The sequence below is a fragment of the Vigna unguiculata genome, chromosome 9 (assembly GCF_037176805.1).
Source record: "Vigna unguiculata cultivar grain cowpea cultivar isolate G323 ecotype 2 chromosome 9, ASM3717680v1, whole genome shotgun sequence".
NCBI lineage: Eukaryota > Viridiplantae > Streptophyta > Magnoliopsida > Fabales > Fabaceae > Vigna > Vigna unguiculata.
This window is the reverse complement of record NC_140800.1, coordinates 41,621,968-41,638,082: the sequence shown is the minus strand read 5'-3', so window position 1 is coordinate 41,638,082 and position 16,115 is coordinate 41,621,968. Positions and strand designations below refer to the sequence as shown.

The 16,115-nt window shown below is 30.4% G+C and overlaps 2 protein-coding genes across 2 annotated transcripts; both read right to left on the bottom strand.

The window, feature by feature from the left end:
- Positions 1-1,905: 1,905 nt before the first annotated feature.
- On the bottom strand, positions 1,906-4,170 carry LOC114164129 (uncharacterized). Its single transcript, XM_028048663.2, has one exon. It carries the CDS (start codon positions 3,177-3,179, stop codon positions 2,064-2,066), a length of 1,116 nt encoding a protein of 371 aa, XP_027904464.1. The 5' UTR covers positions 3,180-4,170; the 3' UTR covers positions 1,906-2,063.
- Positions 4,171-4,788: 618 nt separating this feature from the next.
- On the bottom strand, positions 4,789-10,833 carry LOC114164128 (synaptotagmin-4-like). Its single transcript, XM_085667004.1, has 13 exons — positions 10,541-10,833; positions 10,295-10,397; positions 10,150-10,202; positions 9,943-10,063; positions 9,581-9,708; positions 8,846-8,947; positions 8,427-8,501; positions 7,656-7,735; positions 6,734-6,884; positions 6,394-6,624; positions 5,768-6,052; positions 5,458-5,571; positions 4,789-5,120 (listed from the first exon to the last, which is right to left on the bottom strand). Exons 1-13 carry the CDS (start codon positions 10,643-10,645, stop codon positions 4,974-4,976), a joined length of 1,695 nt encoding a protein of 564 aa, XP_085523130.1. The 5' UTR covers positions 10,646-10,833; the 3' UTR covers positions 4,789-4,973.
- Between the last annotated feature and the right edge of the window lie 5,282 nt (positions 10,834-16,115).

Below are 16,115 nucleotides of genomic sequence, written 5' to 3'. Positions count from 1 at the left end.
TTACAATAACGATTTAGTAGTAAACATTTTGAACATTTAATAAAATAAATGTTTTTTTCATTTAAACTTAATTACAAATATTTGAATTTATGAGATTTAAAACTTAACTAAATTAGGTTTACACATTAAAGTCTATAAGTAAATGTAAATAACAAATATGTCAACCATTGACTAATTTTAAAATATTAAAATATTGATATTTAATATAACAAAAACTTTCAAGAGTTAATTTATGTCAACCATTGACTAATATAAAAATATTGATATTTAATATAACAAAAACTTTCAAGAGTTAATTACAAATATATATATAGAGAGAGAGAAGGGGGGAGAGAAAGAGGGAGAGAGATTGGAGTTTAACTTTTTTTAATAATAAAACAAAAAACAAAAAAATTGTTTAAAAACATTTCTACAAATTTCAATTTTAGTAAGAATATCATAAATTTATACAAAAAGTAAATTAAGTCTTAATTTAAGAATGAACAATATTATTCTTTTTTTTTTACAAAAATTGAAACTATAAATAAAATACAGAAACCAAATTGAATCATTTTGACACATGACACAACTATGAGGTGACATGTATAAAAAAATTCAAAAAAACATAATTTAACATATGACATTGACTCTTACATCATTTTGTAAAAATCGACAACAATTACCAAATTGAGACAAAATAAAATTGTAGGACTAATTTGACCAAAATAGTAATTTAACATCTAATAAAATATATATAATTATTAAAAAAATAAAGAGAAAAACTATATGATTAAGTAAACAAATATTTTAAGTATTTAAATATTATTGAATAACTTATAATATTTAAAAATATTAAATTATTAACATATATAGCTATACATAGTAAAAAATTATAATAAAAGATATTATTAGTGAATTACCTGTGAACTTACTTTCAACACAATTCAAATTCATTTAATTTAACCCATTTAACTTATAATTTTTTTTGCTTTACTTTCACTCACTTTTAGGGAAATTAATTTTTTTCTTCTTGCACTTCTATTTTTTCTCCTTGTATCACAAAATATGAAATTACCAAAATACCCTTTTTTTTATAATGAAAATCTTTATACTTTTATTTCTTTAATATTTTTCGGTTTGAATATTTTAGAAAGTATTTCCAGAGTCGAAAATATATTTCAAAATATTCAATATGAAAAATGTAAAAATACATTTTAAAATGAATATTTTGAAAAATATTTTTAAAAAATGTAGTTATGAAAATTTTGTTCATATTTTAAAATTATTATTCCAGAAGGTATTTTTGGATCTGGAATATGAAAAAAAATATTGGAAGACAAACCTTTCGAAACATTTATTTTGAAATATAAATACTCTTTGAAACACTCATTTTTTTTTTAAATAACCCTAACAACTTATTTCCCCTGGATATTTTTGTCAAATATCATCTGTGCTTCCATCCTTCATTTCTCATAGTAGGTGGAAGACGTAGAGGGCGATGGCATTGGCTTGGCGTGTATGTAAATGTGCATCCTTTGTGTTATGCAAACTATAATTGCTATTCCAAAAGAAGGAGGTGCAAAGCATTTTGCAGCTTGTAATTATAATTTTTGTTTTTTTTACTAAAGAATAAAATAAGAATATTATAATTTATGAAAGTGCATGAAGAAAAAAGGAAAAAGGGAAAGTGCAGGAAGTGGCAGCATAATTTTTTCTAATTCAGTCTAACTTAAAGTCACAACGAGTCGAAGTAATTCATAAATTTAAACACATATTGACACTTCTACTCTGATTAGTATAATGGTACTTTCACTTTTATTATTGTAGTCGAATTCTTTTATTTTTCTAGTTTTAGTTATGAATTATAAGAAGCCAGTTTGATTGGATCACTGCAATTGATTGAAATATCTGGGACTTTGTAGGAGATACAAAAAGGTGAAATGTGCTGATTTTATATGAATACTAGTGAATCTAGCACAACCTCAAAAATCCACCTTGGTTTTATTGTTCTGATATACACACGAATAAATTCTCAACCAAACTTAGAGTTCAGACCAACACGTTGAATAGAAAAGGTGGACAATTTAAGGCGAAGAACCCCACAGAATTTCAGCGCTAACAGTCGCAAACTCTGCCTCAGTCGCCGAAACTTCCTTCACAATCCTCAGTATTTCTGATTTAACCTCTCTTTTCTCTTCCGCGCTTAAACCCTCGCCTACTTCCACTTGAATCGCAAACCTCGAAACACAATTCCCAAACGCCAAATCACAATCACACTCACTACACCCCTCTCTTTGCAAGTCCATTAGAATTTCAACCACTCCCTCTTTCACCATCGCTTCCACCACTTCCCTTCTCCCTATATATCCCAATTCCAAAACGCACTCCAACGCCGCAACGCGAAGCCCTAATTCCATCGAACGCAGAAACCCTATAATTTTGGGGATCTCTCCGCTGCACAGAATCTCATCAACCAAAGGGCTTCGAATGAAATTAATCAGCGACGACAGAACGCGAACGGAGCACTCGGAAGCCATCGCTATCAAGGCCTTGATGGTGGGGCCCATCAGCACCAGCCCGACGAACACGTTCTTGTTGAACTTCACCAGCGCTGCTATGGTCATGGCAGCTTCCTCTTTCACGCGCTTCGAACTCGAATTCGACTTCTCGAACAGCACGCACTCCAAGAGCGTGAACACCTTCGCGCGCAGAACCAGGTCCTGGAACTCTAAATCGAAGCCCTGGGAGAGTCTCTGGCGGAACTCGGCGAGAGCCTTGAGCTGGCGCTGTTCTTCGTCGTGCCGCAACGGCGGCTCCTGCAGCGCGTCGACGAGATCGCGAACGGCGACGCGGTCGATGTACTTTTGGATTTCGGACTGGATGGCGCTGGCGAGGTGGGATATCTTGCATTTGGTGAGGTGACGTTGGAGGAGGGATCGTGGGAAGTAGCCGCGATGCTTGTGGAGTTTATCGATTAGGGTGGGCAGGGAGGAGAGGATGCGGGAGAGATTGCTGAGGTTCGGGTCGGAGGAGAAGGCGGCGTGGGCCTTGGCTTCGAGGTCGAGGAGCGTGTCAATGGCGGCGCTGGAATCTGTTGGGAAGAGGAAGGAGAAAGGGTTGGAGTTGGTGTGAAGTGCTTTGGAAGCTTCTTTGAGAGCGTTTAGGAGAGTTAGGAGGCGGTGTTTGGGAGGATCATCCATGAGAGACAGACAGAGACTGAAGGAAATTCAGTTGATCTGATTTGTGTGTGCGTTTTGGAGTGTGGAAGGAAGTAGAAGAGAGGAGAAAGAAAGGGAAAGAAGAAAAAACAGAAATTGAAAAAGACAAGAATGGAAGATCAGATGGTGACTGATGGCAACTATCAGTCCAAATCATCAACACAAACCAGCAACCATTCCTCTTAGGTATGAATTCACTAATTCTATATTCCTTTTATCTTCATTCAAATTTTGTTTGCTTTTGCATTTTTACATTATATGTTTAATGTCCGGAAATGTATATATTTTTCAATATATCTTTATACATTACTGTGAATTTCATCTGAAGTAAAAAACATAGTATAAAAGAGGAAAATTATTTTCAAAAATGTTGTATTGATTTATTTAAATTTTATTACTAGATTCGATCTCTATACATTTTGAAGGATGAAATTCACCATTCTATGTATTTCATAATTGATCTCTTTTGAAAGAACAATGGTTTTCTTATAATGTTTTAGAAGGTTATTTAGTGTAATTGTTTTTATTTTGGAAAAAGGGAGCGATTATCTACTGATTTATCTTTATTTTTGTTATTTTCTGTCAAAGGAAATAAAAGGGCACATATATAATATCTTTAAATAGATATTTTTTTTTCAAAATTATAAAACTTTTTTAACCATGCACAGAGCCTTAAGGAATTATTACTCCAAAACTAGAAATATTATGATTGTTGTTGTAGATTCTAGATATGGAGTGTAATTAATTTTTTTAAACTAATAGTAGTAATGAATGCTTTCAGTATAATTGATAGGAATTCTTAAAAATTGTATTAAATAAAAATAAATTGTAAAATATTGTAATAAGTGTCTTAAATAATATACTTCTTTTTAAGTGTTATATTATATTTTTTTTCCCTTTTCACCTAATCCCAACCTAAACAAGACCTATATTCGAACTTGTCGAGAAACAGTGAAAACAAGAAAGAATATCGTTTTGTTGTTGAAATGAGATGATTTTGTTTTACAATGCGGAAGGAATATTTAATATATTTTTTGTAATGAGATAAATTGTGTTGATGATAAATATTTGATTGTAACTTTTTTTTTTTATTTTTATAGATTTGAATATAGTGACATCTTTACCTCTTATTAGATAAATATATTTTGTTTTGAGTGTAGTATAAAATATTTGTAAAATAATTAAAACACAATTTAAAAATACATTATTATAGTACGTCCGAAACATACTAGTAAATAGATAGATGAAAAATTATTGTGAAGTTAAATTTCAATATAAGTATCAGAATAAATCAGAGCATACTTGACATCGTGACACATATCCTGAATTCTAGGCTGTTTGATAAATTGACAGTAGTTAAAGACTGTACTACATAATTTCTATTGTGTCAAAATCAAATCTAGAATGCGTACTGGCCACAATTATTTTGGGTGCTCAATCATAAATATTATAATCTATGCATAAATGGAGATAAATATTTCAAGAACACTTTATACATACGTAATTCATAATAATCCGATAAAGCCTCTTTCACCAAAATAAAACACTTCAAGAAAATAAAATTATAGTAATATGATATAAATAGCCTATATTTACACAAAAATGTAATACTTTGCTTTGTAGATACCATTCTCATTTTCTCCTAGAATTATAGGAGGCTTCTTCGACGATCAACCAAAAACCGAAAGAGTTTGTCGAATCTAAATGATCAAAATAATAATAAATAACAATAATACATTAAAAATATGAACTAGAATAAATACGTAAATTAGGGCTCTAAGTATCCCGGAATTTGTGCTGCGGAGTCCACTTCAAATATAAAGAAATGTTTCCGGATTTAGCTCCATCTAGAGGATAAGTTTCATTGTATTCTCCTTCTAAGATGACCTTAGTCAGTGTTAAGATCACTCTTCCAATTTTTTCCTGAAATAATCATGCTTTTACCATAACACTCCAATCGATACTGATTTAAGAACGCAGAAGGATATGATGAGATGGAGATGTAGATGATAAAAGGAGTTTCCAAACATGCACCAAGCGCCCTATAGGCACCTTTTTTTTCTTGCTTTTTCATTTAAGCAATGATTTGTTCAATTTATAAAACCACGAGCATAAGCTCCCTAAACCGCTCTGTAGGAGCAGAAGAAAGGTGGGTATATAAAGATTATGGCAACATAAATTTATTTGTCAGAGGAGGTTATTAAATGTTTCAAATTCAAGCAGTACTCAGAAGGAACAAAACAAATTCAGGAAGTATCACCTTGCCAAACGTATCATGATCGTAGACTTCCAGAATTAACATTTCGTGTAAGCCATCCTCCACAACAAAATCAAATGTTTGATTCCAAACTGGGTTTAGGGATTCATTTACAACCTGGGAATACAAGAAAGATTCATTATCTGTTCGTCAAGTAAATTCAAAACAAAAAATTCTGATACCTTTTATTTTAACTATCTCACAATTCTAATCTATTTAATCATTTGAATTCATCTCGCTATTCACCCAATTATAACGAATTAAAAAAACTAACGTAGCAAAAGCATTATGCAAAAAATGTCGAAAATCTTACTCTGGTCTTGAGTTTTTTTTCTGTTTTTCTCAAACTAAGGACAACAAATGGATCAGCCTTGCCCATTAAGTCCACTACTGGTAAGTCTTCAGCTGAAATCACCGTGACAGATAGAACCCCTCTTACGATCACGTTGCTTCTCTTACGTGACCCTGTAGGATCTTCATCCTCTCCCTCACCACTCTTGAGGGTCTTCTCCAACGAGGTTAATGAGAAATCAGGGTCAAAAGGGTTCTTGATGGCGCTTTCCACTCCAATTGGGCAGTACAAGAGCTCCAAATGCACCTACATATATAGGGTATATATTTATGTGTCGGAATAACAATTATCGACTCACCTAATACGAATTTGGCTTTTTACAAAAATCGAATTTGAACGAGTACAATATTACTCCCCCTTCTCATTATGAGTATAAGACAAGAAAACTAAACTGCAAGCATTGAAGAAAAGGCCAGATTCGATGCCTATAGTATAGGGAGAGTCTATAAATTAATAAACTTGAAAGCACTTTGGTTATTCTACCCATGCCACCGGGGAATTTCTGTAAAAAATTGCTATTGGCATTGATCAATTAGATAGAATGGTAGATGAATGTTACGAAGACGCTAAAGAATATACGTTCTTACCTCACCCCTGTATTTGTTATCTCTTTGGATCTCCAAATCCTTAACCAGCTTAAGCCATACATCCTTGACTTTACCAGGTTCGAGCTCCTGCAGTGAAACTTTGGCACAGCCAATAAGTTCAGAAGCCTGAATGCCTTCATCATCGAAAATTCTTATGGTCAAGTGCTGCGTTGCCGCATCTTCAATAGTGAATTCAAAGTGTTCATTCCATATTGGACTCAACTGGTTGTTCTGAACAAGCCCGGGCGCAGTTGGATTACAATCACACACAATAATAATTCAATAAATAATCAAAGAAAAATGTAAATGAAGCTTCCATTGGAAAAAAAAGTTGTCTTACCACTACTTTACTGCTTTTGGTTCTGGCACGAAGCGGGCGTACAAAAAGGACAGCATAGGGATCGGACTTCCCAATCAAATCTTTATTTGTTAAGTTCCTTGCTTGCACAAGTTTAACTTCCAGTATTCCAACCGGTTTCAACTCTAGATTACTGGAAGAGAAAGAAACAAACACGCACTCAAATTAAGAGAAGGATATTGAAATATTATCAAACACATATACTCATGTTACAGGTGATGAATCCCTTTAGTTTCTAAACTTTCGCTAAATCTTACGTGATGGTTGGGTTACATCACTGATCCAATATTTCTTATAGGCCTTAGAGCAAGTGCCTAGCACTATTTTTCTTTGTTCTTCGTAGTATATATTGCATTTGCATTCTTAACATCTTATCAAAAGCAAGTTTGGCTTCAATAATTAAGAAAAAGTTTAGAATAAGATGAAGAAAAAAGAATATAAAGTGTTTTTAGATGAGTCACTAGACAGCTTCAATAAAAGGTTGACTCTTATTTGTTTCGAGTTGATATTTTAAGAAAAAAGTTCAGTCCTAGACATTTCTTCATTCTCAGTTGTTGATTGGTGAAAAGTGGGTTGGTGCGCAATTTAATGGATTCTTAGGTACTTACTCTATTTGTTTCGAGTTCGATTTGCATGAACTCAATTAACTCACTTTTATACGTTGTTATTATAAAATTATCATTAATTTGATAACACAAGAAATTTATGCAATTATTTAATATCTATTTTTTTTCTATTTTTCTTTTGGATTATAATTTTTTGTTTTTATTAGTAGCATTATCCCTAAAAGTAGGTAGGATATTTGTCAAAATATCATTTTCTATTTTTTTAAGTGCTCGAAGATAAGGTAATAAAAAAATATTTTTCTACTTTTGGAAGAAAGAGAGAATGAACTTTTGCGTACCTGTAATCTCCAGGTAAAATGGGTATAATTTGGCGCACAGGCCAAGTTATAGAGTCTTCAATCGCATCTCTAATCGTTTCCTTGATAAATGACAGAAGTGTTTATTACCTAGTTAGAGTGCGGAATGAAAATGGACAATGCAATGCGAATTGATAATAAAGCCTAATTGTAGTAAGTGATTATACTTTCTCCACGTTATGAATTACAATGCATTTGAATTGCATTGCTCCATATATCCTTACCTTTATAAATAATTTGGCTAAAATCTAAATGGAATATAATACCCTTCTCAGAATAAAGTATAATAATAAATATTAATAATTGTGATTATCATTAGCTGTGTTAAACATATATTTACTTCTTCTATTATAATTTTTAACCATTTTACTGATCAATATTTTTAAGTGCATTTAATCTTCTAAATACACCACCTTCTTTGTTTAGATAAGTTCGACAATTGAAACTCGCTAACCCCAATCTTACGTATACATGAATATTGTTGTAAAAGTTAGTAAACTACTCACAGTACTTAATAATTCGTAAAGGGATGATACTGTAAAACTAACATTAATATATGTTATTGATAAAGTAATATCAACATCATTGAAAACTATAATGCCTGATTATTATTTTATCGCATAACTAGGAGATCCAACACCTGAAGATTAGAGATACATGACTTACTTATTTTGTAATATACCTTCGGCGATCTAACGTAAAAAAAATCAAAGGAAAAACAAAAGTACCGTAAACATGTGATTTACTTCGTACCTCTATTGCATCAGATACTCCCGGTAAGGCTGATAAATCACCACCAATAACCTTCAGAGTAAAATCCAGATCTTTCTGTTGCCAGAACAAAGAAAAATAGGAAGGAATTTTAGAAACAGCTTGATTTTGTAGATTACGCATATTTGAACAAGCCACATTGTGACATCACAGAAATGACATAAAAAAGCTATTTATCCCAAGTACGAATCTGCATCTTGTTACTGATATCTTGCCCTGCCCTGAACCCATGCACGTTTGCAGTTACTTGATCAAAGAGAGGATATTCCATTATATAATCTCGTATGAATTATCCTTCCTTCAAATTGTTGAATATTTCTTGGACCAAATAAATTTTGAAATGTTCTTTTTTTTTTTAATCTTACCGGTAAAAGCAAATGTTACAAGACATTGTAACTCACCTTTTCTTTCAAGGAAAAACAAACAGCTCCGAAACCCGGAAACTCATTCACTAGTGGTTTGAAGATCAACCTGAAAACCCCAGTGAATCCAATATCTTTTACCTATATACACAAGTTACCAGGAAAGAGAAAGAATAGAATGATAAGAATAACTTCAATAAGTGTCAACATATATCGACTCATTAATTATGTCACTAACAGATTGAGTTGCACAGTCCACTTAATTCATCATGAAAAGTATACAAATACTCTGATAAAGATAGAAGTCTAATCTGTCTGTATTAGAAAACAGAATAACATGCACTTAAATATACATTGCTTAAAGCCTATATGGAGACAAACTTGTGTGGATAAATAATGAAGTTGAAAGTTGACAATATTTACCAGAACTAGCATGACAGACTTCCATTAATTTGCGAAATACAAATACAATTTTCTTTGTATTCCTTTCAAAAAATGTGTAATGTACGATTATTTTTTATGAGACAACATTTAGATAATAATCCGATGAGGCAATTTATTCAGCATCCTTTGTGGTTGATAACTAGCATGGATGATGAGATAATCAGCTGCATAAAATTTACAACTTCGTAGAGGCATCTTATCCTCGACAATAAAAGGAATCAAAGAGAAACAGATATATGGACTGCCTAATATTAAAGTATAATATTGGTGAATGTAAATATTATATCAGCATGCAAAAATGTGATAGGTGGGCAATGGTTTGTGTATCACCTGTACAGGAAGTACGACACCAACTCGGGTTTTGATGTCAAGAACGATATTCGGGTTACCATCCCATTGCATCTCAATATCCATAGTCACACCATCAGGCCCACTATCCTCTTCAAGAATAGTAACTCCTAGAAATTTCAAGAAGAACACGTTTGCTATTACAAGGATGAACAGAACCAACAATTTAATCAAGTGAAGACCAGTCGGGCTCGCTTCACTTTGTTCAAACTGGTAATGAGCATGAAAATGATGAAATAGAGCACGCAATTGCAAGTACAAAACAAAAGCTCCATCCATTAGTCACAAAATTAATTACCATATTCATATTTCAAATGTATAATAATAATAATAATGCAGCAAACCTGTAAATTGTGGAGCCACAGTGCCAAGGGTCAACTTGGAGAAGGTGAGAGAAGCCAAAACAACCGGTGTATATTGTTCAAGAATTGGTTCCACACTGGTTCTTATCAACTCTGACACTGCCTATATACATTTCCACATTGCATTTTCACCACGAATATACATAACAATAAAGTTGATAAATGAAAACTATAACAAAAGTAAAGTACCTCATCAACATATGGCCAAATCCTCGTGAGTTGGACATTAAGCCAATTTAACTGCAGATAATGAACAAATTAATATCAGAACCCAGATAAAAAATACTGAAAGTTGATGTAGCAAGTAAAAGTGTATGTGTAAATGAACTCAACTTCTGTCTCTGTGTGAAGACCACCCATGATGGATAGAACTTAGGAGGCAAAAGTTTTCTGGAATCTTCCACTGTCATTCTCGCAAACACTGCTATCGTCTTCGCCTAAAACAGATTCACGAAAATTAACCCGCAACAAGAACAATTGAAAACGACTTCAAAAGATTCGTATTATTTTTATTATTCTTCTTATTATTTTATGAACTGGAATGGAAGAAACAGTTAAGATGAAATGAATGCGGATATACCAAATCGGAGCGACGTTTGGATCGAACGCTCTCGTGACGAGCGAAACCGATGATCATCACGATACCAATGGCGATACCGAGAATCATGCCGCTGAAGAATCCCATTTTCGCAAGATAAATTAATTAATCTCTATGGCAAACGCTAATCGCAAATCTTGAAACTGCTTCGCTTTTATTCCCAATGTTGTTTAGCTGAAGCATGGTTTTCACTTTTCAGACCATGTTTGTTGGAACAATGTGATTGTGAAGAAAAAAGAGAAAAATCATGTGTCTATTGTTGATTAGTTAGTTACATATATGAAACGCGGGTAATGAAGCGAGAACTAGATGTTAATTTATTAATCAACCAAATTTGTGTTATTATTATTATTATAATAAAAAAAATACAAATGAGATGTGAACATTCATTGATTATTGAGAAAGTAATCCATGTACCCCTGCTCAACTGAGATGATGAGTATTGTCCAATTAATGAAGAAAGAAATATGTTCTTTTTCTTTTATTTTCTTTTGCTTTCGTCCTATTGTTTTTTTATTCGACTTCTTTATAGCGTAACATGTTTTTTAACCTTGTCTCCTTCATATGCTAAAAGAAACAAAAAGGTAACCAAATAATTTCGTAGTTGCACAAAATAATAATCATATCATATTTTGCTGTGCGGTCCAAGTTATGAGTATGGTAAAGTTTGTATTTATGACGACTATCTTGAAATATTAATTCGAAAGGGACACAATTTTTTTTTTTAGAAAAATAAACGAAAGATACAACAGGATCCGCTCACAAAGTTATATGACCATACATACTAAAAAAATTATGGCACTTGCTTCTTTTTCAAGGAATTATAGGCATGGTTTTTCTTTCTTGTAATGTCTCATTAGTTTCGTATAAAACATATAGCCTGTAACACAATGGTTTAACCGGATATAATTATTTGAGAGAAAAATTAATAAAATTTATTAAATGATGATTAACATTAACACAAACTTATATAAATAATTATTAAGAGATATATGTCATTGGATAACAAACAAAACATTAATTAGTATATTTAAAAAAAAGTACAAAAAGTAATATGCAGTTGCCCAATCATTTGTTCATTGTTTCCCACCTAGAGTAAGATATGATGTGGGACATAACATGTTTATCTGATAAGAATAAGATTAAATAGTACATTTTAAAAATTTGTATCAAAAATAATACAAAGCTACCCATAGTATTTACGACTTGTAAGCAAATTTGTGTACATAAGAGATATATGTCATTGGATAACAAAAAAAAGATTGATTAGCATATTTAAAAAAAAATGTACAAAAAGTAATATGCAATTCCCTACTTCTTTATTTAATATACCCACAGAGATTAAGATCTGCTTTTTTTTTTTCTTGAAGCCAGCCACATAGTGAAAAGAATAAGGATAGATTTTTATAACCTATAATCAAATTCGTAGTACATAACATGTTTATCCTATAGGATGATAAAAATAAGATTAAATAGTACATTTTAAAGATTTGTAAGAAAAAATAATATGGAGTTCCCATGATTTTTATGACTTGTAAGCAAATTCGTGTACATAAGTGATATATGTCAAAGGATAACAAAAAAAGATGATTAGTATATTTAAAAAAAATGTACAAAAAATAATATGCAGTTCCCAATCATTTGTTCATTTTTTCCACTTAGCTTAAGATCTGATTTGGCCTTTTTTTTTTCTTGAAGCCAACCACATGAAAACAATAAGGGTAGATTTTTATAACCTATAGTCAAATTCGTGGTATATAACATGTTTATCCCATAGGATGATAAAAATAAGATTAAATAGTACATTTTAAAAATTTGTAAGAAAAAATAACACGGAACTCCCCATGGTTTTAATGACTTGTAAAGCAAATTCGTGTACATAATATATCTCAAAGGATAACAAACAAAAGAATGATTAGTATATTTAAAAAAAATGTAAATATGTGGTTCCCCAATCATTTGTTCATTGTTTCCCACTTAGAGTAAGATATGATTTGGCCTGTTTTTTTCTTCAAGCTAGCCAGCTTGTGGAAATAATAAGGGTATATTTTTATAACCTATAATCAAATTTGTGGTACATAACATGTTTATCCATGATAAAAATAAAATAAAATAGTACATTTTAAAAATTTGTACGAACAATTGTTCTTATGGTTTGTAAGCAAATTCGTGTACATAAGAGATATATGTCATTGGATAACAAACATAAGATTGATTAGTATATTTAAAAAAACAATAAGGATAGACTTTTATAACCTATAATCAAATTCGTGATACATAACATGTTTATCCCATAGGATGATCAAAATAAGATTAAATATTACATTTTAAAAATTTGTACGAAAAGTAATACGGAGCTCCCCATGATTTTTATGACTTGTAAGCAAATTCGTGTACATAAGGGATATATGTCATTGGATAACAAACAAAAGACTGATTAGTATATTTTACAAAAAAATGTATAAAAAGTAATATACAGTTGCCCACTCCTTTCATCATAATTCCCCACAAAGATTAAGATCTGATTTGACCTGTTTTTTTGTTCAAGCCAGTCATCTAGTGGAAATAACAAAGGTAGAATTTTATAACCTATAATCAATTTCGTGGTACACAGTGGCGGATCTTGACTAAAAATGTTGAAGGGACCAAAGTAATATAATTAGGGATGTCAAAAAAATCCGTACCCGCGGGTATCCACGGATAAAACCCGCAACGGGTAGGAAACAGATATTAAAAATGGACACACACACACACACACACATATATATATATATATATATATATATATATATATATATATATATATATATATATATATATATATATATATATATATTAGTTGGCTTAATTTTGTTTAAGTTGCACATCTTGTCTTCTATCTTCATTCTTCAAACTTTAAGTATTGGTATGTTGTCTTCTTCTAAGTACATCCCTTGACATTCTTCTCTTTCCTTTATTTGAAATTGGGCATATACATGAAATCCTATATAGACAATGATGTTTATGGTATGCTTGTTGTCAAATGATGGAATCAAAATAAGAATACTTCACATGTGGCAATTGAGGTTTATTATTTGTTTATTTTGTTTATTTTTTAGGAATCAATTGGAGAAAATGGACTTTTTTTTATAAAAACACTAATTAAAAAAATTTTATTGTGTTGAAAGTCATTTTATAATTACTTTTATAATTATTTGGACTTGTATAGACTTTAATTTATTTGAACTTTTTTTAAAATTTATGACACAGATGTATTTTATTTCGTTTTATTTGAATTTATGATTAAATATTTATTTTTTAAATAATTTTGTAAATATCCGTGGGTACCCGTGGATACCCGCGGGTATGAAAAAAATAGGCGGGTACCCGCATAACGGATACCCGACGGATATGGATACGGGTACGGGGCGAATATTTATCCAGCGGGTAGGGTACGGGGGAGCTACTATCCGTACCCTACCCGCCCCGTTGACATCCCTAAATATAATTTTGAGATCATTATATTTGGTCATTAGTATAAAGGTTTAAAAAATTGCTTCTCTACTAAACAATTTGATTATAATGTTTCAAAATATGTGAAGAAGTATAATTTATCTTGTTTTCATCAATAGTTTCCTTTTTTAATCATTTTTTAATAATGAATTTATTTTTTTATTCTTTATCAATATATATTTTTTGTACATAATATTAAAAAACAATTTATCATAATTTAATAAAAAATTGGGACACATAATTATTAAAAGAAAAATATATTATAGTTAAGTCACAATTAAAAATCAATTATAAAAAAATACATGATACATTTTTTTTCTATATTCATGAAAAATGAATAAACAAAAAGCTAATGAGATAAAAAATAATGTTTTCATTATCAAGTGAGACAAGAGACAAGAAAAGAAGAGGATAAATAAGAAATGAAAGCAAAAATAATTTTGTGTCTAACTTTTTTTTCTTAAAATACAAAAAGAAAATATATGAGATAAGAGATTATTATAATTTGTGAAAAAACTAAAAAGAGAATAAGAAGGAAAATAAAAATTATAATAATAAATATTTGGTTTAAGTATTGATTTATGTTTCGTTTAAAAATGTTAAGTTGGTCCTCTAATCTTTTTAGTCTCAATTTGGTCCTAAAATTTTGAAAAAATTATGCAATTTAGTCTTTTACTTAAATTTCTTGAAATGGGTAGATGATTCTTTCATTAAAATTGAAACTCTTAATATGAATGATTTGGTTTGTTAATGTGATTAATATAATCTTAATGTCAATTTATTGACAAAAATAGAAACCAAATGAGAAATTAAACCTAAATATTTTTATTCTTTATTATCTATTAACATTAAATACATCATTTAATTTTCATCAATTCCTAAAATATATTACCTATGATTTAAAAAATTTAATAAAATTTTAATATTATATATATATATATATATATATATATATATATATATATATAATTTAAAAAAATTCAAAATTTGGAGGGGGGCCATGGCCCCTCCCTGCCCCTTTAAACATTGGCCTCTGGGTGTACATAACATGTTGATGATAAAAATAAGATTAAATAGTACATTTTAACAATCTATACGAAAAAATAATACGAAGCTCCCTGGTTTTTATGACTTGTAAGGAAATTTGTGTACATAGGAGATATATGCCATTGAATAACAAACAAAAGATTGATTAGTATATTTAAAAAATGTACAAAATGTACAAAATGAATAGTAATAGAAAATATTTTATTTGGGAGACAATAGACAATATCTATTATCTAAATTTCTTTTTCATTATCCCTAATAGAATATCAGGCCCATCTCTGTACAAATAGAATCGCATATCAAGTACAATGAAAACGCGGATATAGTCGAATGGTAAAATTTGTGGTACATAACATGTTTATCTCATAGGATGATAAAAATAAAATTAAATAGTACATTTTAAAAATTTGTACGAAAAATAATACGGAGCTCCCCATAGTTTTTATGACTTGTAAGTAAATTCTTGTACATAAGAGATATATGTCATTGGATAACAAACAAAAGATTGATTAGTATATTTAAAATAAATGTACAAAAAGTAATATGCAGTTACTCAATCATTTGTTCATTGTATCCCACTTAGAGTAAGATACGATTGGGCCTATTTTTTTTTTCTTGAAGCCAACCACCTACTGGAAATAATAAGGGTAGATTTTTATAACCTATAATCAAATTTGTAGTACATAACATGTTTATATCATAGGATGATAAAAATAAAATTAAATAGTACATTTTAAAAATTTGTACAAAAAATAATACGGAGCTCCCCGTGATTTTTATAATTTGTAAACAAATTCGTGTACATAAGATATGTATGTCATTTGATAACAAATAAAAGATTGATTAGTATATTTAAAAAAATTTACAAAAAGTAATATGTAAATTTATGTCATTTGATAACAAATAAAAGATTGATTAGTATATTTACAAAAATTTACAAAAAGTAATATGTAGTTCCCCAATCATTTGTTCATTGTTTCCCACTTAGAGTAAGATATGATTTAGCCTGTTTTTTTCT